This window comes from Sus scrofa, chromosome 13, assembly GCF_000003025.6.
Source record: "Sus scrofa isolate TJ Tabasco breed Duroc chromosome 13, Sscrofa11.1, whole genome shotgun sequence".
Lineage (NCBI taxonomy): Eukaryota > Metazoa > Chordata > Mammalia > Artiodactyla > Suidae > Sus > Sus scrofa.
The window spans coordinates 200,357,370-200,380,388 of record NC_010455.5 but is presented as its reverse complement, the minus strand read 5'-3'; the positions used below and the strand labels follow the sequence as shown (position 1 = coordinate 200,380,388).

The 23,019-nt window shown below is 49.7% G+C and overlaps 1 protein-coding gene across 2 annotated transcripts in view; it reads right to left on the bottom strand.

Annotated features, from left to right (window-relative positions):
* Positions 1-23,019, bottom strand: part of SIM2 (single-minded family bHLH transcription factor 2) — a 53,928-nt gene that overhangs the window by 28,502 nt on the left and 2,407 nt on the right. For both annotated transcript variants that reach the window (XM_021070967.1, XM_021070968.1), the window contains exons 2-5: positions 16,392-16,474; positions 13,344-13,433; positions 6,877-6,985; positions 1,257-1,342 (exon numbers count right to left, since the gene is read on the bottom strand). In XM_021070967.1, coding sequence (XP_020926626.1) covers positions 1,257-1,342; positions 6,877-6,985; positions 13,344-13,433; positions 16,392-16,474 — 368 coding nt within the window. The remainder of the gene's footprint in view (positions 1-1,256; positions 1,343-6,876; positions 6,986-13,343; positions 13,434-16,391; positions 16,475-23,019) is intronic.

The window sequence follows — 23,019 nt, the reverse complement described above, 5'->3', positions numbered from 1 at the left end:
TGAATTGGAGCTGCAGCTGCCGGCCTACACCATAGCCACAGATTTGAGCCTCATCTTCGACCTACACCACAGCTCACAGCAATGCTCAGTGGGATCCTTAACCCACTGAGGCCAGGGATTTAACCTGCATCCTCATGGTTACTAGTCAGGTTCGTTATCGCTAAGCCAGAACAGGAACTCTGTAAAAATTTAAAATCCTCTTTCCAAAAACTTTCCTCTGAGATTCCTGAACACACTCTCGGTATGTAGAGTTGGAACATATCTTAAAATCCTTGGAGTCTCTTCTCCCATTTTACAGATGGGGACACTGAGGACAAGGTATGGGTTTTGCTCAAGATCAGGCAGTTGGGACATAATAAGGGGCAGATCAAGTCTCCAGAAGAAGTGTCCACTCCAGAAGAGTGTCTATGGGGTGCAGGGCAGGGCTGGAGGCTGCCTACCACAAAACACAGTGAGGAAAAGACCAAAGCAGGAGTTTCCATTGTGGCTCAGTGGGTTAAGTGTCCGTAAGGATGTGGGTTCGATCCCTGGCCTCGATCGGTGGGTTAAGGATCCGGGGTTGGCCACAAGCTGTGGCACAGGTTACAGATATGGCTCAGATCTGCTGTGGCTGTGGCTGTGGCTCAGGCCTCAGGTACAGCTCTGATTTCCCCCCTGGCCCAGGAACTTCCACCTGTGGCCTTAAGAGGGGAAAAAAAGAGGCCAAAGCAAAGAGCTAAGAGTGAGGCTTAAATGAGGGGCTGAGGGGAGGCTGGGGAGAAGGCAGGCCTTGGGATGGGGAGGAGGGGGAGGGGCATTCCAGAAAGACAGGACAAAGGCACAAAACTGTGCCCTCTCTCCTTACCCTGCCCCCTTCACCCCCCTTCTTTGACACAAATTCTCCTTCCGAAAGGCTCCCATCTACCTCTGGTTCCAGGGTGATGGGCTAGGACCTCCTTCTTCTGAAACTGGACAAAGTCTAGGGGCTCCAGTGGGACTGCCCTGAGTGCAAAGTAGAACCTGTAGGTGCCAAGGTCAAATGATGCCCTTGGCCCTGTTTATTCCTGGTCTCAGACAATGAAAATGCAGCGTTCGGGGAATATCCTTGTCAGACGCCAGCTCTCACGCTTGCCGTGAGCGGCATCCCTTAGAAAGTTCTACTCTAGGTAGATTAAAGCACTCGGGGGCCTGTGCTTTGCCTGAAGCAAAATACAAGGCACAGTGGAGACCACCCCCCCATGCCCCCTTCCCACCTGCAAGCCCGCAGCTCCTGGTACCTTGTATCCGCTGCATGTCAGGCCAGCGTTTCTTTTCGCCAAGACACACTTCATTCGAAGAAAGAAGGACCTCTCTATCTCATACTCTGAAAGCAGCAGTGAGGTTAGGTTGGCAGACTGTCCCATGATGCTGCTCCCGTCTCCATGCCCACACTCTCAAGAAACCCTCAGGACCAGGGTGAGTGGATGCATATGATTGCATTTGGAGTGGAGAAGCAGTGAGATCCTGCCAGCCAGCACGGGGACCTGTAGCCAATCACTTGTGATGGAACATGATGGAGAATGTATTTATGTGTATAACTGGGCCACTTGCTATACAGCAGAAATGGACAGAACATTGTAAATAAACTGTTATTTTTTAAAAAAGCCCTCAGGACTGGATCAGGCAGCCAGAGGGCTTGGCCCAGTCTGCCCAGACCCCCACTCAGAGAGCTTTGGCTGATGGCCAGGCCCAAGGGGGTCTGAGGAGACTGGCCCAGTCCTGGTGTGGCTTCTGCAGGCTCCAGAAAAGGGCAGCCTGAAACACAGCCATGGCAAAGACTTGGGAAACATCAGCCTGGGGCCAAGATAGGAATGATGTGCGAGGACCCAGCACAGCCCCACCAGCCCGTGGTCCCCTCGTGGTGGCCACAGAGAGGCCTGGCACCAGAAGGATGGCCTTGGCTGGCCTTGGGTGGGTGCTGAGCCTGCCAGGAAGCTCAGAAGCCTCCAACTTTGCCCATCCAACTGAGTAAAAGTCAAGTGCAAGCCTTTCCCTGGCAGAGGGAGCCGGTCCCAGGGCCCCTCCTGCCAGGGCACCTATGGCCACAGGCACTGTGGCCCCACAATGTGGGATGGGGCACAGGGTCCCAGATCAGAGCTTTGCCCTCAGTTACAGCCTGGGATGGACCACCCCCTCCTCTCTGCACCCCTGTCCCACCCTCCTTTCTCTGCCTGGCCCAGAGCCTTGCCTACATCCCCCCTGCAGGCCTCACACACACACACACACACACACACACACACATATCTCTGACCTCACGCCTGCAAATGCAAATGTCACTTCAGGAGACACCCACCGCCACAGCGAGCAGACACCAGCTCTCTGAGGCATGGATGGCAGAGTGTCCTCGCCCCGGGCTGAGAGCAAGGTCATGCCACTCGAAATAAACAGCCATTTGCTGGTGGTTAATAAATTAATTTTTAAAGAAAGGTTACCGCTAGGAATGGAAGCCAGGCCTTCCGGCCCTCCCCGAGGGCATGGCCAGGTGGAGGTAAGGGGCTCCGAGGCCACACCTGGCCCTGGTTGGAGGTGCTGCCATGTTTACCCACAGTCCCCCGCAGCAGGCCGGGTCTGGGGCAGAAGGCTTCCCATTAACGTGGCTGCCCGGCGGCTCCCTCTGCAGGTCGGCGCGGCAGGGCTGCAGACCCTCCCCTGGGAATTCACTATCCACTGCTGGGGACAGTTCATTTCCCCCACAATTACCATAAAACAACAAGGCCAGTTCAGCCAGAGGAAATCAGCTCTGCAGAGAGAAGTCCCCGGGAACACGGAGCCCGTGAGGCCCTCAAAGCCTGCACACTTGGTTGGCTGTGAAAACGAGTCGGTGGGTGATCCCACCTCTCCCGGACATTCTCCTCCTGAACAGTTGCCCCCACCTCAGACGTTAACCTCCCCGGAAATTAGAAGGGTCTCACGATAGTCCCAAGTTTCATTTGCTGTCATTTTTTTCTAAACACTTTTTTCAAGGCTATGATGTGGAAGGTGAAATGAAACCAGAGCTAATGGCAGAAACCCACTCCCATGCAGTTAACACACGGTGTAACTTTTAAAACAAAACAACACATTCAATATCCTTTTTTTTTTTTTGGCTTTTCAGGGCCCCACTTGTGGCATATGGAAGTTCCCAGGCTAGGGATCAAATTAGAGCTGTAGCTGCTGGCCCACACCACAGCCACAGCAATGCCAGATCTGGGCCATGTCTGTGACCTATACCACAGCTTATGACAATGCCGAATCCTTAACCCACTGAGCAGGGGCAGGGATCGAACCCATGTCCTCATGGATACTATTTGGGTTCATTTCCACTGAGCCACAGTGGGAACTCAGCACATTCAATATCTTGTAATAACCTATAATGGAAAAGAGTCTGAAGAGAATGTATCTATATAAAACTGAATGGCTTTTCTGTACACCTGAAACTAACAAAACGTTATGAATCAACTATACTTCGATAAACACGCACACACACACAATGTTCTGAGGACTTCTCTAAGACTCCAGCTGTCTCTGTCCAGCTTTAATCAATTCCATAGTTGGGAGTTCCCTGGTGGCCTAGGGGTTGAGGACTTGGCATTATTGCTGCTGTGGCTTGGGTTGGATCCCTGGGCTGAGAAACTTCCACTGGCATGGCCAAAAAACAAACAAACAAAAACAAAAAAACAAAAAAAAAAACCCAGCAACCTCCATGGTGGAAGCATTAGATTCAGAAGCAATGTACTCTCCTTAGCCCTCATTTTGTTAAAAATTACTTCTTTTTTTTTTTTGCTTTTTAGGGCCACACCCACGGCATATGGAGGTTCCCAGGCTAGGAGTCTAATTGGAGCTACAGCTGCCGCCTAAAGACACAGCCACAGCAATACCAGATCTGAGCCATGTCTGTGACCTACACCACAGCTCATGGCAACGCTGGATCCTTAACCCACTGAGTGAGGCCAGGGATCAAACCTGCATCCTCATGGATACTAGTCAGGATTCATTTCCACTGTGCTACAACAGGAACTAAAAATTACTTCTTCAGGGTCGTATTCCTGTTCATTTATGCAACCAGCCCATCTCTAAGGACGTAAGCATCAGAGGCCACAGCTACAGCTAAGCCCCATCTCATCTCAGAAACCAATGTTCCAGGCTCCCTCCTACGTGGATGCATGGTGACTATTTTTGGAACTAGATAACGGGGGCTGCATAGCTGGATCCTCAAGGGGCTTGATGACTGTGTGCTAGTCTGTGTTCTCTCCTCCCAGCCTGGGAATGACCCTCCCCAGGAGGAAGCCACATGAGTGGAACCCGCTTTTTTTTCTGTGGCTGGCTACCCCATTCTCACTATTTTTTGACACTTCTTCTCTGGCAATTTATCTCACTGGGGAATTTTGGCCAAGTGGGGATGCCGTAGTCCTGGTTGGTCTCATTGAACCATCAGAAGGAGTTTCAGGCCAGGGCCCCTGGAATCAGTTCTTCTATGTCTTCCTAGCACACATGGCAATTCTAAGAACTTGTTTTGTGAAGACAGTGTTTCACACCGGCCACCAAACAGCCATACCACCCATGTCCTACCAGGGTGCTCACTGCAGTGGGGACCACATCAATATGTGTTAAATGGGAGTTCCTGTCCTGGTTGTGGCTCAGTGATTAACGAATCCAACTAGGAACCATGAGGTTGTGGGTTCAATCCCAAGCCTTGCTCAGTGGGTTAAGGATCCAGCGTTGCTATGAGCTGCGGTGTAGGTCGAAGACACAGCTTGGATCCTGCATTGCTATGGCTGTGGTGTAGGCCAGTGGCTATAGCTCCTATTAGACCCCTAATCTGGGAACTTCCGTATGCCGCTGGTGTGGCTCTAGAAAAAGACAAAAAATAAATAAATAAATAATAAAAAAATACGTGTTAAATGGTGTCAGGAGAAGGCTCCCCAGATGGAGCCAGCTTGGCCAGAGGGACCTGCGTCTCTTCCCTCCAGGCCAGGGCTTCTTTCTCTCTTTTTTTCTCTTCTTTTTTGGCCACCCTGCAGCCTATGGTGTTTCCAGGCCAAAGATCAGATCAGAGCTGCAGCTACAACCTACAACCCTGCTACAGCAATGCCAGTCCTTTAACCCACTGCGCTGGGCCGGGGATCGAACCACTGTCCTGGGGCTTCAGAGACACTGCCGATCCCTTTGTGCCACAGCGGGAACTCCAAGATGAGGGCTGCTTTTTTTTTTTTTTTTTTTTTTTTTACCATTTCTAGGGCCGCTCCCACAGCATATGGAGGTTCCCAGGCTAGGGGTCTAATCGGAGCTGTGGCCACCATCTTATGCCAGAGCCACAGAAACTTGGGATCTGAGCCGCGTCTGTGACCTACACCACAGCTCACGGCAATGCCGGATCCTTAACTCACTGAGCAAGGCCAGGGATTGAACCTGCAACCTCATGATTCCTAGTTGGATTCGTTAACCACTGCGCCACGATGGGAACTCCTCAGAGGGCTTCTTAACTGACTTGCACCAGAGCACAAAGCCTACAGATCATCGGGATAATATTTCTAAGGGCATAAAATAAAATATATGAGATTATAAAGGGGATTAACTGTATTGGAAAACAGTTATTGAGTGGTGATATGGTTATAAATATGCTGCTTTTTTAATACATTACATAACGAGATCCTGTAGCAGACTCATAGCTTCTGAAATTTCAAAGCAGTGGTGGGCATAACTGATATCTTGAAATACCTGCAACACCTATAACGTGAAATAAAGATAATGTGGTTTTGGTTGCAGGCAAAGCCACAAGTACTAGTGATAGCTGGATGGCTTACTGTCTGCAATCCATAAGCAAAGGAAATGCTAGGTTGCAGCTAGAGGGAATAAAGATGTAATCTTCCCCAGGCAATTTCATGGCCCCCCTGAGTTCTCTCTTCAGACCCTCTGGTTAAGAAGCCCAAGTTGGCTCAGCAGATTAAAGATCTGGCATTGCCACTCCTGTGGCTCTGGTTACAGCTGTGATGTGGGTGCCATCCCTGGCCCTGGGAATTTCCTCGTGAAGAGGGCAAAGACAAAAATGAATGAATGAATGAAAAATTAAAAAGCAGCCCAGGTCTGAGTTCCCTGGTGTCTCCGCCGGTTAAGGATCCGGCATTGTCACTCCTGTGGCTCTGGTTACAGATGTGGTGTGGGTTCAATCCCTGGCCCTGGGAACTTCCCCTTGCTAAAGGCATGGCAATAAACAAACAAACAAACAAATAAATAAGAAGCCCAGGTCTAGACCTGTGCCGCTAAAATTCTAAACTAAGAGGACCTTAGGGAAGAAATCTTAGACCACTTTCCTCTGTCTCCTACCCTGCACCTCTCAGTCTCTGGTGCATGGAAGGGGATGAGTAGTGCTATTTTAAAGGATGGAGGCATTAAATCAAACCCCCTACTTGGCAGGTGCTGTGGGTTTGCTGGAAGGGCCCTGGGCAGCAGGGGAAACAAGCCCTCAGCAAAGAGCATTGTCTGGCATTCATTCTGGTTTCTTTTCTTTTCTTTCTTTCTTTCTTTCTTTCTTTCTTTCTTTCTTTCTTTTTCTTTCTTCCTTCCCTTCTTTCTTTTTTTTTTATTTTTTATTTTATTTTAATTTTTGTCTTTTCTAGGGCCATACCTGCAGCATATGGAAGTTCCCAGACTAGGGGTCAAATCGGAGCTGTAGCCTCTGGCCTACTCCAGAGCCACAGCAACGCAGGATCCGAGCCGCATCTGCAACCTACACCACAGCTCATGGCAATGCCGGATCCTTAACCCACTGAGCAAGGGCAGGGATCGAACCTGCAACCTCATGATTCCTAGTCGGATACATTAACCACTGAGCCACGAGGGGAACTCCCATTCTGGTTTCTTTTCATCTGGAGGACATACCTTGGAGCAGATGATGGTGAAGAGGCTGGTGCGCTGCCAGGACTGCCGTCATCTCGTCGTGGTCGGAGGGATGGATGTACTCGTAAATGCTGTTGCCGGTGAGCTCCACCTGCCGCGGGAGGGAAGAGGGGTCAGGAAGCCTCTTGGGACCGTGGGGGAGGGGGTGCAGGTGAAAGGTACACAAGGTATATTGGATCTCTGCTTGCAACCCCCGCCCCCCAGAAATGTTTGCCTTTTCTCCATTAGCACGCAGCAGTCTCCCACACTTTCCAACAAGGCCAGGAGAGTCCTGAGCAGGAGGAAGCAGTGCAGGAGGGAAAGGTGTGCCGTGGGGTGGGGGGACGTTCTCGGCCTGGGCAGCAGTCTTCACACGGGAGGTGGCATCAACCGGGCTGGAGCCAGGTCCATCCTTCACCCGCTACCTGTGAGGACAGGCCGCCGGGAGACCTGCAGCCGCACCCAGAGCAGGGCGCCTGATGGAACAGCTCATGCACGCAGGGGCTGAGCCGGGGAGCCTTGGGGGCAGCTGCATCTCTTTCACGTGGCCAGAAACGTGTCTCTGGTCCAGGGTGACTGTGCTAATCCCTTGGCTCCCACCCTTGGGTGCGGTGGGGTGGCTTTGTGACCTCTGGGAGGGTCTGGGCCGCTCCAGAGAGCCACGTGACTGGGGCTGCTCCCCTTGACTTTCAGACACCACCCACTTCCAGACACACCCCGCAGAGGTCACCCCACAGGCCTGGAGGACATGACCCTGCTGAAGAGGACCCTGCTTTGCAGGACGGGGTTCTCCACAGCCACGGTCTTTCCATGGGGGTCCCGAAGACTCAGTTCCTAACTTTGAGAACTTGGTTGTTCTCCCAAAGACAAGTGCCCAGATCGGGGATGATAGCGAGTCTCAGGACCTGGGCCCCCTCACCCTGCGGAAGATGAGCAGTGATAGAGAATATTCCAGAAATTACCACCAACAGTGCCGCCTTCTGAGCAGTGCTGGGTGGTTCCCTTTCATAGATACAACAGTGCAAACCAGGACAGCAAGTGAGAACACCCAGGGTTGATCAGGGACCCCCCCTTCCCGGCCAACCCCAGGTCAGTGACGGTGCTTCTACCACGTCCAGTGGGAGCCCTATGGCCCAGGTGGGAAGGGTAGGTGAACCTACCCTTGGGGGGCCCAGAATCGCGGCTGGGTTTAGGGAACTTTCTCAGCCCAGCCGGCGGCCCAAGACATTCTGACAGGTGGTTAGAGGCTAATAAATACAGGAGCTATTTTAAAAACTGATTCACAATTTCAACGGCTTATTTTAAAAAGTGAAAAAAAAAAAAAGAAATAGAATTTTTTGTTGGCTGATCAGGTCTCCCTTACCCAGGGTTTTAGAGGAAAATGACAATTCTGGTTCGCTCAAAGTTCCTTTTTAGAAAAAAGTAACTAACATCTTTTTAGAGAAACACCTTCACACCCTTGTGAAAAGACTTGCATCTGTGCTCCTAGGGACCTGATTTGTCTTTTAATCCCGAAGTGGCTGCATCTGTTTTCAAAGATCCCATTCTCATCACGCACGTTGGGAGAATTAAAGTGAAGGTCCGTGAATTAAAAGGCTTGATTTCCTGTAAACTCGAGTCAATTAAAACCCTCTAAGGCTGTCAGGGAAGTAAAGTTGTCTTCAAGTAACGGAAATGTTTCTAAAGAACAAATTTGGGAATGATAAAACAGTGCTGACCTTGACTCAAAATTAGGCTTGACATGATGTTTCCTGTATTTACATATCTATTCGTGCTTTTGAATGTTGAAAGAAATGTGGCTACCTCACCAAGAAAAAAAAAAAAAAATTATGGTTGTCGCTATAAAACTCCCCAGCTCTCATACATCAACCTTATTAAAACAGACCTTCCATGTGGTATTTTAGTATTTGTAAAACTCGGCTCACTACAAAATGAATTGCTTTCCTACTAAGAGCTTTTTTATGTTTTGCTGAATAGCTTTTCTTCCTGCCAAGAAACCTACATATGATAAATACAGCACTAAATGGATATATTCTGGGTCAGAAGGGGAAAGTCACCCAGTACTCTGCAAACACCCATTACCCTGCGTTGGGTGTTTTGCTGACTATGGTAAATTAAGCATTTTAAAATAAGATGGTTTGGGTTTCAGGGTTCAAGTTATGTCAACAAACATTAAACGCTGTTCTTTCTCTTTATTTCAGAAGTGAAAGGATTAGGCCTTATGGCCCCAAACAACACCATGGCTATTTTTATGATTGTGCTTCCGGCCACAGTCTCAAATATTACATTCTCCTTTATGTAGTGCATGAGCAGCTAGTTCATCCATATCTGTATTAGGTGAAAATGTATATCCGTTACCTAAATGTCCTATGCCATAAGCGACTTCGGTAAGGAAATTTAATCCACAGGGATACTTTAAGAATGACGGAGGAAATAAATACACACCAGGTAGGCAGGGCTTTTTTCCTTCTTCAAATATAAGTTCATTATGTTAACCAAAAAACCATGAAGTTAAATCATTTGACAAACACGGAGGATAAAGAGTGCTTCCCCAGGCTACCTCTCCCGAGGAGATACGTTTGTCTACACGAATGATTATGTATTAGGAACGTGTGCAAACACTGAATAGAATTTTCGAGCAGAAGCTTGACTCTCTTTCCCAACATGTGCACTGTGGGTGGAGACAACATTTTTTGGGTTCACTATTCATTTTTTGGTACCAAAGTCTAACAGCAAAAGATTGCTGCCTTTACTAATGCAAACACAGAAATAAACTAATACTCTCCTTCATAGGAAGTAGACTTCTTATTCCAATACTTGCTAAAAGAAAAAAAAAAAAAAAAAGGTTCATGGAGTTCCCACTGTGGTGCAACAGGATCAGCAGTATCTCTGTAGCACCAGGACGAAGTTGGATCCCCGGCTGGGCATAGTGGGTTAAAGGATCCGGCACTGCCGCAGTGGAGGTGTAGGTCACAACTGCAGCTTAGATCTGATCCCTGGCCCAGGAACTCCATATGCCACAGGGCAGCCAAAAAAAGAAAAGAAAAAAGTTTGAAAAAAGGCCTTGAATTCAGATGGGCTTATAACACAGGAAGAATTATTTTTATTCTGAAATAGATCATTCAGAAAGTTATTTAGTGTAGATTGAAAAAAATAAACCCACTTTGGAATGAATTATCACACAATTATGGCAAACCTGAAAGCTTATGTTCCCTAGGAGCTGCTAACACAGGGTTTAACCCTGATTTAATGTGAAAGATGTCATTTTACTTAAGATGCTGTCACTGAGACTCACTGAAAGGACTTCCAACACAGAAGAGCCCTGTGTAAATAGAAGCCATCACTGTCCTTATTCATCAGAAAATCTGTTCAAAAGGTTAATCTGAGAGTTCCCGTCGTGGCTCAGTGGTTAACGAATCCGACTAGGAACCATGAGGTTGTGGGTTCGATCCCTGGCCTTGCTCAGTGGATTAAGGATCCAGCATTGCCGTGAGCTGTGGTGTAGGCTGCAGATGTGGCTTGGATCCCATGTTGCTGTGGCTGTGGCGTAGGCTGGCGGCTACAGCTCTGATTAGACTCTAGCCTGGGAACCTCCATATGCTGCGGGAGTGGCCCTAGAAAAGGCTAAAAGACAAAAAATAAATAAATAAAGAAATAAAAATATAAGGTTACTCTGATTAGTGGGTAAAATTTTATTAACACTTTCACCTCTGGTGATTAAAGAAAATCTTGAAGCCTATTTTAATAAAATTTGCATGTCTGATATATTTGGCTGATTTGTTACTAACAGGAATAATCTAAAAAGTACAAACAAAATTTTTTAAAAGAGGATTTGGGGATTTGACATTCCTTTCAATACCTTACTTTTCTATTTAAGACGACAGAGAAAAAAATACACACTGTGCTTCTGCCTAGATTTCCAGGGCTAATCGTGAACAGGAGGCTGATTTGAGGGAAAAGTGTGTTGTTGCTTATTTAAACAGTTCACCACGAAACACTCCCCAGACACTCACGCAGGCTCACGTCTGTGCGAAAGTGTTTTTGTAGCTGGAGACTGATACTGAGACAGTCCCGCCAGGAGATTAGGAAAAAATCAGCTGCTCGACACAGTCAGTTTGACTTATTTTAAAGAGACACTTTTCCCAGCAACATATACGCAAAAGACACTTATACAGCCTTCTTGGAAAATGGTAGTGGATGACACCCTCCGCTTTCAAAATTATGAAGCACAAAGTTTTCTGTCCGCATTAGGACCAGAAGGGATACAATTTAAATTGTCATTCTGCCTAGATTTCCTTTTGTGGCATTTATCATGAACAGGAGGTATATTTGGTTACCTGGCCAATCTTGTGGTCATTACCAATTACTGTGCTCAAAATAATCATTTTCATGTCCCACATTAAAAGAGACAAATAACAGAGGTGTAGGATGCTAGATTGAGCAGTCAGATGGGATGAATTGGAATGTCCTGGTATGGGTACAGTGCTTTCGGATGGTCCAGGAACTTCACCATGACCAAGAATCCCTAACATGTGCCCACCAAAGGATGCTACTTGAAGCAACTTTTGTGCTATCTGAAGGACAGTGCTAATGAAACTGGGATAATAAATCACAAAATGGGCACTTGAGTATGTTGCTCACAACAATCCTGAAAGAGGGGTGGAACAGGCATTATATTTTTATTTAAGTTATGGTGTAGTGAGGTTAATGACCTGCCCTTATCAGACAATGAAAACCATATAACTGAATGCATTCCCTTTTTGCATGGACTGCTAGGGAGCTCAACTCTAAATTTAATATTCGGTGAAAGCGACTCTACCTAATTTAAAGTATGTGAAAAGTTTTGTCGTGTTTGTGACCTTATTATAAGATCAATCAAAGGTCTTATAAGTGATGATTAAAAAAGTTACGTAATCTGGCCAAGGCAGTCAGCCACAGATCAAGTCAGAAGTAGAAACCAGGCTGGGTCCAATGAAAGGGTTTTAAATAGTTCTAAGTATTCAGAAAATAATAAGGTGGAAATTCAGAGAACAATAACTTTGGAAAATATAAAAAGAGTAAATTTCATCTTCCCAACAGTATTTCCCATTCTACAAGTACACGAATCCTATGCACCACATATATGTAAGAGTCAAGCCTTAGTAAATCTCATCTGGGAGACCTGGTATCATAAAAAAGAAGAGAAAAGAAAATACCAACAATTTTCATATGTGATCCACTTTAGAAGACTCTGCAGAAGAAACACACAGGCAGAGAAACCTGCTTGGGTATGGATGAGGATATACATCCATTGGAAAAGAAGGGTATAAACAAATGGAAAGTCAAAAAAATATCTTGGCAGAAAAAGAAAAGGAATACACTAGATGTGGCTTTCCAAATTGGTAATATTGTTTTTCAATGAGAAAACCCAAGCCAATTTAATCGGCAGGTTTTATTTTGGCTTAACTACACGAGGAAGCTGGTGCAATACAGATTATTCATGTGCCTCCTGGGAGCCCATTTCCTGTATCTAATTAACTCTAGTGCGTCTTCAGTTGTAACGAAAAAAAAAAAAAAAAAGCACTCTGATAATTCGCAATGTAAGGAAGCATTTAGCCCTTAAATGTATTTTTTAAAATGTGACCGTGATCCGTGCTTGTTAAATCAGAAATAGGAATGGCAACAGACTCCCCCACCATCCAGACCTGCCATGGCCCAGACAGCAGCCAAATTCTCTCCCAAACCCTTGGCTTGATGGGATAGATAAAGCTTTGTGCACCTCTTTCCTCTGGGGAACGAACCCTTTTTTAGAAGATTCCAGAAAAAAAACGGGAGTATCTAAATGTTCTAAAGAAACCAGGACCTTGCTGGGCAAAACAGTAGTAAACCGAGTTTTATGAGTTTCTATCACAAGCATATAAAATGCTTTACTGAAACGACCACTGAACTGGAAAAACTCAGGAAAAATTACCCTGAATTCCATGTGAACACTCATAAATCTACCCCGCTTTTCTCTCTCCCCAAAGCACATTCTGCATAAAATCTATGTTCTATATCAGCCTGCCTCCCCCCCCCCTCTCCCTCTCTCTCTCTCTCTCTCTCTCTCTCTCTCTCTCTCTCTCTCTCGCTTTCATAGCAACTCACAATACCGCGTGCAGACCATCAAATGCGAACTGAAAAATCTCCCTTTGTGAAGCTCTCGTTAGCACCAGACAGCTTCTACTGTATAAGCGGAGTCCAGGCTATCAGACTAAGGCTGACTGTGGCAAAGATATTACTAGGCATTAATCCCAGAGGAAAAAGAAAGTAAAAAAGTGAAATGTAACCCGGAGAAGAAAAGCCCTAAAGGAGACGATTTTGCAATTTTGGATTACGTCCATATACAAAAACAGACACTCGGACAGACTCATTTTCAAGTTGGGTAAGGCTGTCAAGTTCCACCAACACTTAATTTATTATTTTAGTTGTACATAAAATTAGACAGTACCCACCTGAGACAAGCCTAAATGTACAGAAGCGGTTTCCGAAATATACATGATTTTGCCATCAGATGCTACCACAAAAACAAATCCATCCAAAGTCTGTAAAAGAAGAAGCATCAATGTAAGAGATAGCAGACATCAGAATTAAACCTGACTGTTGTACTGTCACTAGGACAGAAAAATATGCAAAATATTATCATCAACGCATATTCATTAAATACAGAAATGAAGCGGGGGGGGGGGGGGTACTTGAGAAGGGCTGTTGGTTTAGTTCCCCAGCCAGACTCTCAAACGCTTTTAAAACACTTTAAAAACAGTCTTACATCCACATCACAAAAATCATGCAAAACATTTGAGAATTCCTATCATGCTCACTTTAAACGTAGTAGCTTTATTGTTTGGGGTTATTTTAGCACTTAGCACAAATCCGGAGTTCTATGGTACTTAGGGGAAAAACTACCAGTGTATAGACCATTTTATGTCATAATTGGCAGCCGTTTATACCACTAGAACATATGCTTTATTTGCCACAAATTTCTAGTTATCCTTAAGTACCATTTGAATAATAAATTCTGAACAGTACCACTCCCCAGAAAATAAAACACCAGGTTATTTTTACATAGACTATGGCTACAGAATTAATTACTTGGAATTTGCAAGAGATCAAACAACCTTTGCACAATTCAAGGAGGAAAAGTATCAATTTCTGAAAAATGAAAACTACCTAAGTGATATTCTGTTTTTGCCTAAGTTGGCTAGCCCTCAAAAAAATAAAATTATAAGAAGTAATGAAGACAAATAAAAGGTAACGATTATGTGTGGCACGGATAAGAACACTAAATTATTTTTGAGAAAGGAAACTGCATTTTATTTACCCATTCATACTTTAGAACCAGAACCAAAGAAAAGCAATAAAGCTGGTGAAAGACCCATACAACCCACAACGTTGCCCCCATAAAAAATATTCCAAATTAATTTCTGGCCACAAATTCTATTTTTACAACATGTAATTGAAACCAGATTACCTTTGGTTTTTCTTAATCCTCCCCCTCTTTGGAGGGGGGCCTAAAAAGAATGTAGAAGTGAAACTTGAAAGGTATCCTTACATCCTGCTGTCTCAAATACAGTTTTGCTGCAAAAACTTCTTTGCCAACTAAGCTATCATTACCTTTCCCAGTGCTGAGGATGAAATCAGCATCTTCATTATAAGCCTGACTTTCTAACTCAGCTACAAACTCTTTTCCCAACCAAACCCCTTTTCAAAACTATTCAGCAATTTCAAATGTTTCCAGCGTCTTGGCACATTTTGCATTCTTGCTTAACCCCGGAATCATTAAAGAGATACATTTAATGAAATGGTATCAGACAGCTAACCATAGGAGTAAAAGAGAAAAAGTTATCATAATTAAGTTCTGAAAATTGCCCGTGGTAACTTGAGAAATAATATTCTTAATGGAAAATGTCAGGTATGCCTTCTTGGCTGTAAATGACCTAATGCTCTCGCATGTATATTAACTGCAAAGCCGCCCATCCACAGACACACTCCGGAATTAATTAAAGAAATGTACAGTGGAGACACGTGTGGGCTTGACTTTGCCACGGGGTTTTCACTAGAGCTCCCTGGCACTTAAGTTGTCCCCGATATTAGTGTCACTTATAATATACAGCAGCATCAAACATGCAAAATACGGCGCACGGAGCTGGAAGCGGGCTTGACGGCAGAGCCCTGGGCGCGCGGGAAGGGCTCCAGGAGCGCCGTTTACCCGGTCGGCTCCCACACCGCTGGCTTTCTGTTCGAAAAGCCTCGGGTTTCAAATACATCCCTGGGATCTTCTCTTCCCTGGCGCACGCATTTTTAATTTTTTTAAAAAAATAAATCACAGTAGGGCATCTGGGGCAAAAGAGTTTTCAAAAGATCTGCTTTTTTGAAACGCGGAGCCGATTCGCTGACCCCAGTCGCAGAGTACTGAAGCCAACTTTTTTTTTTCTTTTAAAGAAAACACAAAATAGAAGGAGGAAATGCAAAATAGCTCTCGGCAGGCATTTTTCGGTGGCAGAGACGAATGACGGGAGGGGGAATGAATCGGGTCGTTGATGAGGCTCTGTAAAGGGCATTTAAAAGATTCCGAGACGCGAGGCGTTGCTGTCCCCACCTAGCGCCAGCCGCGTACTTGGAAGTGGCCGCTCGTCCGCACGGTTACCCATACCCGAGCCCCAGACACCGCGGGAGAAATTCGAGGTCGGGGGCCGTTCTCGCCGACTGAATGACTGGGCCAGGGCCGTTAAGCGGCTCGCTGGCCACAAACCCGGCAAGGGTTTCCTCCGTGAGCCAGGTGACCCTGGAGGCTGCAGGACCTCTCGGGTGGAACAAGGCTCCCCCATTTGCTGTGTGACCTCAGGCAGGTTGCTTAACCATTCTGTGCCTCAACCTCTTCCTTTGAAAAAATGGATTTAAAAATAGAACACATTCTAGGTGGGTGGTGAAGGGCTGTGATACAGTAAGATTTAGAATAGACTCTGGTCGGTAGTAAACTCAGTAAATGTCAACTGCTAATATTCAATTACTGATGCTGTCTCTCCTCTATTGCAACCTCTCCAAACACACACACAACTGTCAAACGTTTAGAGCTGCCTCACTCTGATCACTCCAACTCTGGTGTCAGCTCCTGGCACAGAGCAAGTGCTCCATAAAAGTTTGCTGAGGGAAGTAAGGTTGGAAGGGACTTAACCACACCCAGGGGTGCCCTCCTGGGCTAGAGAGTCCTGGGGCTGGGGCTGGGGGCAAGGTGAGTTAGGTGCCGGCTTGGTGGGAGGCCACCGAGATTGCAGTGGTGGAGCAAAATCCACATCCGGTCCCGGCCTCGGAGAGGCATTAGGGGAGCCTGAGTCTGGTCGCTGCCTCTCGCCTGGCAGAGACGTCTGCAGCCTGGGGGCGGCCCAGGGAGCCGCCCGGGGTTCCTGGAGGAAGGACCCCTGGAGAGGGGGTGGCGGGGTCCGAAGGGAGCCCCCCACCCGGGCGCTGGCCAGGGCCACTGGCGGCGGCGGTGGCTCTACTACCTGCAGCAAGTGCGATCCCAGCTCCTTGGCGACGCTGTCCAGGGGCCCCGCGCGGCTGGGCTGTCCCCACGCGTCTCCCAAACCTGGACGGGGAATAACACAAACCAGTAAACAGCAGCGCCCAGCGAGAGGCCTCAGCACCCAGTATCCCGCCCGCCGGCCGCCGCTGTCGCCCCTTTGCCTTGGATTAAAAAGAAAAAGGCCAGAGAAATTCCCGCCAAGGCCTTGGGTCCAAGCCCGCCAGGCCCTCAGCTCCCATGGGTCACCCGCGTGCTCACGGCTCTGAAATTGTAGTTTGATGTGAAATGCCACAAAGTAATCTAATCTGCTTCGAAATCAGCCATCCTCGTCGCCAAACGGCGGCGATATCGATTTGACCAGTAAATATCCCCCCTAGGGCCCTTCTCCCCTCCCTCCCCTGTGGGGCAGCAACTCTGCATTTTCCCAAAGACAGAGAGGCCCAAACTTAAAGCCCTGGCCATCCTGGAGGCAGCTCTTCTTGCATTGAAAAAAGAAGAAGAAAAAAAATATCTTTTTAACCTCCTATAATCCCCCCAGACTCTCCAGCCACCATGGATGCCTCAGACGGACCCTCCTCAAGTCCAAGGGCTACAGCCTGGGAAGGGTTTTACCTGGGGGCTTCCCGAAGGCCAACTCCCAACGCGCCATCGGCGGAGCGGGGGATGGGCGAAGGCGGGGAGAGAGACTGGACGGCAACTGGGAGGTATTTGTTGTCACATAATTGAAGCCTCACGGCCCCTCCACTTCTTAGCTGTTCCACCCAATTCTCCAGGTGCTCCCCAGCGCCTCCCCAAAGGCCACCAGGGTTGCAGAAAGCGCACCGGGGAAAGGCAGCCCCGCTCAGCCGAACATGCCTCTCCCGCGCCCTCGGCTCGGCTGCTGTGACCCCGGGGATGCCAGGCTTTCCTCTACACACTCGGGAGGAAGCAGGAAAGCCGGGTGAGACTGCGGCTCTAAGCCGAGCTGGGAGAACATCTAAGCCGCTCCAGGGAGTCCTTTCGCTGGGGGCCACTCCAGTGAGCGCCACAGCCCGGGTCCGAAGGGGCAAAGTCTGGTGACCGCTGTCGTAGCATCCCTACCCCCTGTGAGGATCGACTCCCAGGCACTAGACCGGCTCTCGCGCCTCTCATTGGAACTGCGACCCCGCGGAGTGAGCTGTGGGTCCCGCTGGTGCGGGCGCTTCCCCTCCTGTCTGACCGGTGCCCTGCCCGCTGCTCCCGGGAGTGCCGACCAGCAGCCAGAGCGAATCCGAGGATCATTCCCAGGACCGAAAAGCCCCTCCAAGCTGATGGTGGGTGACGAGTGGGTTGCGGAGAGTGTCGCACAGGCACCCTGGGTCTCTCCACCGTCCAGGAGGGGTGCCCAGAACATCCTGGCTTCTGAAGCCCTTGACCCCAGCAGGCAGAAAACTCGGGGTGTCCCACCGAGAGCCTCTCCTCCCAGAGCCGTTGGAGACCCCTCTCTTGGCAAGTTCTACTTTGCAACTGAAAAAGGGATGCTCTAGTTCTCCTCCTGGGCTCTAGAATTACCGGCTTATCCCGGTCTCCCCCAAAGAAGGGGCTAATTTCCTCATATCCTGATCTCCCAAATAGGATCACCCCTCCCCCCAAGACTCCAGGGTATGAACCCAGGTATCTCTTTAGCCCTAGGAAATCACCGTCCACCGCACTCCCACTCCCAAGGGTGACCACACTGTGACCTTAGTACCGGGCCACTGGCTCTCATGTAGCTCCTTCCTCCCCATCACCCAAGAGGCCGACCTGGCGGCGGTGGCATTTACTCCATTTAACCAGAAATGGAAAGAACCAAAATTTAAAAGCCTCAGGGGCTTGAATGAAGACAGAATATAATAGGGACCCGGGAATTCTGCTGTCTGAACATGGACAAACTCGCCCTGGTAACCATCCTTTACCCCACTCCTGAGCCCGTCCCCTGGTTTTGGCCTCTGTGGCCTTGGCTCCTCCCAGGGTCTGGGGCTGAGTGGCCTGGGGAAATCTTCACCTTCTGGGGTAACCTGCCCACCCCCCAACCAGACTCTCCCACCTGGGTCTTCCAAAGGCTTCTTCCAAAGCTCTGGTCCCACATGCAAAAGTGCATTGGCTACACAGGACAATTTTCTGTAGGATTCAAATACCTGGACACATCGAGAGAGCCTCTTCTCTTATATCATTATAATTTTTCCTGTAATTGCCTGATGCCTCTGCTTTGCCAGCAGAGAGTTGGAGCTGGCACAAGAGGGGAAGGTGGTAAGAAGGTTCCCCTCAAGCGTCCCTGCCCCCATGCCACCTCATGGGTGATGGCGCTGCCAGCTCTTCCATTAGAAATCACTATGGGCAAGGCCTTTTCACCGGGCCCATAAAAATCTACTTTGGGTTGGCTGTAGAGACTAAGGTTAAGTTTTGCAACAACAACAAAAAATCATCTTGTTATCATAAAGCCAAATACACTCCTGGAAAAGTGAGGCGCTGGGCATGCAGCCCTTATCTGGACCTAACAAAGGGCTTTATTTATTAGAAAAACTAGAGGAGCAGAAGAAAAGACTGGGCTAAGCTCCTCCAAAGTTATTGGCCCTTGGTGGTCCATCTCCCTTGATTCTGGGAACTCTCCCACCCCAGTGACTGAAGGGGAGCAGGGGGAGGAGGTCCAAACCTGCCCTGGGGTTTCTGGCCAGAGCTTGGGGTCCCCCTTGCCTTACCTGTGCCAGCAGGGAAATCACATGGGGACTCTCTGCTCCTGGCAGTTCGGATGTCCAGGTCACTGGGGACGGGGGTCAGAGGAAAAGGGAACCAGGGATCCCTCCCCCCGCCCCCGCCTCTGAGGGTTTGTGGGGGCCTGCAGCTTGTACCCACACTCAGCTGGCTGTTTGGCTTAAACCCTGCCAGGCCCTGCCCATCACAGAAGCTTCTAAATATGGCCCCTCCTCTCTGTGTGCTCAGTTAGTCAGTCAACAAACAGCTCTTGAGCACTTGCTGTGCCAGGGCCTCAGCCAAGTTCAGGTCACAGGCCAGAAACATTAAACCACACAAATAAGATGATTTCCTAGTGAAAGGGAGGTTATAGAGGAGTTCCCTCAATGGTGAGACAGGGCCGCCCCACTCAGGTGATTGTACACACAAATTGAGAACTGAAGGAGGCATCTGGGTTTGCTCCTTCCTCTGGACCCAGGAGCAGGACTCACTGTGGCCGGGGACCAATGGGTCCAGATCCCAAGAAGGGTCTAGACTTGGATAAGAACTTCCAGGATGGACAGTGGTTCTTACACTTCCCCAAGGGCAACCTTGGACAGTGGTTCTGAGTGGCACTTCAGAACTTCCCAGGTCTTGGAATGCTTCATGGTCTCCAGAGTCCCTGAAAAACCTGGCCATTGCACCATTTTCCAAACTAGTGGTGGCAGGAAGGGGGTATGAAGGGGGTGGTAAGTAGGGGCACCCCCACAAGGCCTGGCTTGGCCCAACCGGTCTGGAGAGGGGAGGGGATTCTAGCCCATGGACTGCCTGGTGGCTGGCCAGTGTCCTACATGCTCAGACCATAGATGGATGCGCCTTGAGATCCTACCGCCTTGGGATGGGATGCTTAGACCTTGAAGGATGGGATGGCATTTTGGCTGAGCTGGTACTCAGGTGCTCGTGGCCAGTGCCATCCTAGCAAGGCTTCCGGGAGCACCCCTGGCCTGGTCTTGGGTGCTGACCCCCAGGGACTGAATCTGTGGTGGTGGCCACACTCCAGATCCTTGCCCCCAACTTCCAGGATCCGGCATCCCTGGACTCCCATCACCCGTGCAGAGGCTTCCTGTTCCCCGTCTGTGAGTTTTCCCTCCCAGACCGGGCGCACAGACTGGCAGGCCTCCAAGGAGAGATGGGGAGAGGGTTGTAAAAATCCACTTTGTTCTAAAAAATAAGTCTACTTTAAAACAAAAATCTGCGTTCTTTCGGGCTGCTTTAGAGAAAAGCCTCAGATCAGTAACCCCATGTCGGCTTAGGGTGAGGAGTTTCTCTTCACCAAACCCTCCAAATCAAAGCATTTCCATTCCCAACAACAATTTCCAGGACAGTCTCCCCACCCGTCCTCGACACTCAGGGGTGTGTGTGTGTGTGTGTGTGTGTGTGTGTGTGAAGGGTCCAGACAAATCCCTGGAACAATTCAGGCCTGCAACCCCACTTAATGTGTGTGAGTGACATTTTTGCCTCTTTGAAGTCAATGGCCTTGGATGAGTGTCACAGTCCTTGCCCCTCTCTCACCCACACCTGTCTGGGATCTCAGGGTGGGTGGCGGGAGGGGGAGGGGGAGGGGCTCTGTTCTCTTCCCAGAGTCAGCTTCAGTTTCAAGCTCCATTCCTGGACTGGGTCCTGGAGCCAGTCCCTTCTCTGGCCTTTTTGGTACAAGTGCCCCGAGGGGATGCCACCCTCGGCCCCAGGGCTGAGCACGGAAACCCCAGCTCCTGGGAAGGGGCCTGACCCTGGTGATTGGCCAGGGAGATCCTGAAGGTCTGACCCCCACCTTCTGAGGCCCAGCGATGACTGCCGTGCGCCGTAGTGGCAGAACTTGCCCTGCATCCTGCCTGGCATGGTCACCTGGGTGCTTCTGTGGTTCCAAAGCGCCCCCTCTCCTGAAGGGAAAACCACACTGCAGCGGGCAAGGAGACCCTGGGCCCCAGCGCTTCCCTGAGCCCTGTGAGCACCAGGCCTTCCCGACCAGGGTAACTGGCAGTTTTCAATTCCCGGTCCACTGCCAAAGCCAGCCTTGCTCGCCTGCCCTCTTCCCTGCCCACCTACCTCCCACTTCTCAGTCCACTGTTAAAGGGGAGAAAACGTGAGGAACAGCAAGACCGTCAGTCTTGTAGCTGCAAGCAGTGAATCCCAGAGGTCCACCCAGTGGGGCTTGCCACCTTTTAAGCCTCATCTGGCTCAGGAAAGGCAGTGAGCCCACAGGAAGGAGACACTGGGGTCAGATCACGTTAGATTTCCACCTGTGCTTCCTGCTTCCTCACACCTGATCCCAGGAACCCTGCACAGCGATGGAATTGCTACTGGGCCCATTTTACAGACAAGGAGACAGGCCCAGCGGGGCAGAGCGGAGCCTTGAACTGGCGGTCTAGGTTGCCAGGACGCCCACGCTTGCGGACTGGCCGCCCCGCGGAGGGTCCACCTTGGCCCCAGTCGCCTCTCTGCCCCTGCGCTGGGTCTCCTCCGAGCACCTCTTTCTCTCTTCCCGCTCGGCGCTCACTCTCGGGAGGGATGAAAGGAGCCGAGGCCGAGGCCGGAGGCCTCCTCTGCGCAGCTGGAGCTCAGGCGGCACCGCGGCCTTCCTGCCGCAGCAGCCACCGCCTGCCCGGGCGCCCCCGGCGGGATCCTGGGAAACGCCCGCCCCTCTCTGGCCTCAATTTCCTCAAAGACCCAGGGTTGGTCTGGCGATCCCCGCGGTTCCTTCGGACCGTGCTATTCGTTTTCTGACTCCCGAAGTCCTAACTTGGCTTCTAGATTCTTTTTCACCCAAGGGTCCCGCCTGCTCCCGGGCTACCGGACAGCGGGGCTGCGCTTGGCACATCCGTTTCGCTCGGGCATCTTTCCGTTCGCCGCCGAGGAGCCGGAGTAGAGCCGGGAGCTCCCGCCGCGGTGCAGGACCGGGATGGTCCTAAACCCTCCCTTTTGCCCTCGTCCTGACCCCCGTGGCTCCGCCAGGCCCGTTCCCAGTCCCGCACCACCTCCCCCACGGCGCGCACCCGAGCCTCCCGAGAACAGGTTCAATCAATGACGGGTGCTGCTTCCGAGCTCCCGCCCTGCGCCCTCCCGAGCTACTGGAGGGACAAGCGAGTTATTTTGCATAATTGAGGTCTTTCAAAACTCATCTTTTCCTCTGCTCCAGACACCTGGCTTCTCTCCGCTCCAATCCCAGACCGACTTCGGAGCTGCAGGCCCCAGGCCTCTGAGCGCCGGAAGGAGTCCGGAGGCCGTGGTCCGCCCTCCAGGCCGGCGCCCCTGCTCCCTGCTTCAACGAGGCAGGAGCGCTGCGGACAAGATCACAAGGTCCTCGCCATTTCCCATCCATCAGAACCTCGTAAGTTCAGGGCTCTTCCCAAAACCCTAGGGCCAAACAGCTCTTTCCGAGCCCTCGATGGTCACCCCCAGGAGACGTCCAGCTGCCTCTCAACCAGACCACGAGAAACAAAGCACAGGGGCTTGATGCTCAGGGGCCAGACCGCAGCCAACCTACCCCTGCAGCCGACTCGGGGCCAAACAATTCTGGCCTGGAGACTTGCTTTCTAGAGCTGGAACCAACAGACCCATAGGAGCAGTACCCCCACCACTTTCCAATTTTTAGCAGCTTTCCCGGAAATTAAAAAAAAAAAAGCTTATTTACGATTAGCCCTTTTCTCCAGACCTCACTTTGTAATTTCTGGCTTATTTAAAAATCACTTAATCTTCTGATGATATCTTTCTTTGTGATTTGTATTTCCAGTGGGGTGGGAGGGAAGGAGAGCAGGTCTATGTCCTGTCTGGGCTGCACACCTGCTTTGTAGCATGCGGATTAAGAAAATGCTCACCAAGCAAACCAGTTACTATCTCTCATCCCCGGGTGGGAAGGAGCGTTAGGCCTTATAAACTTTCAC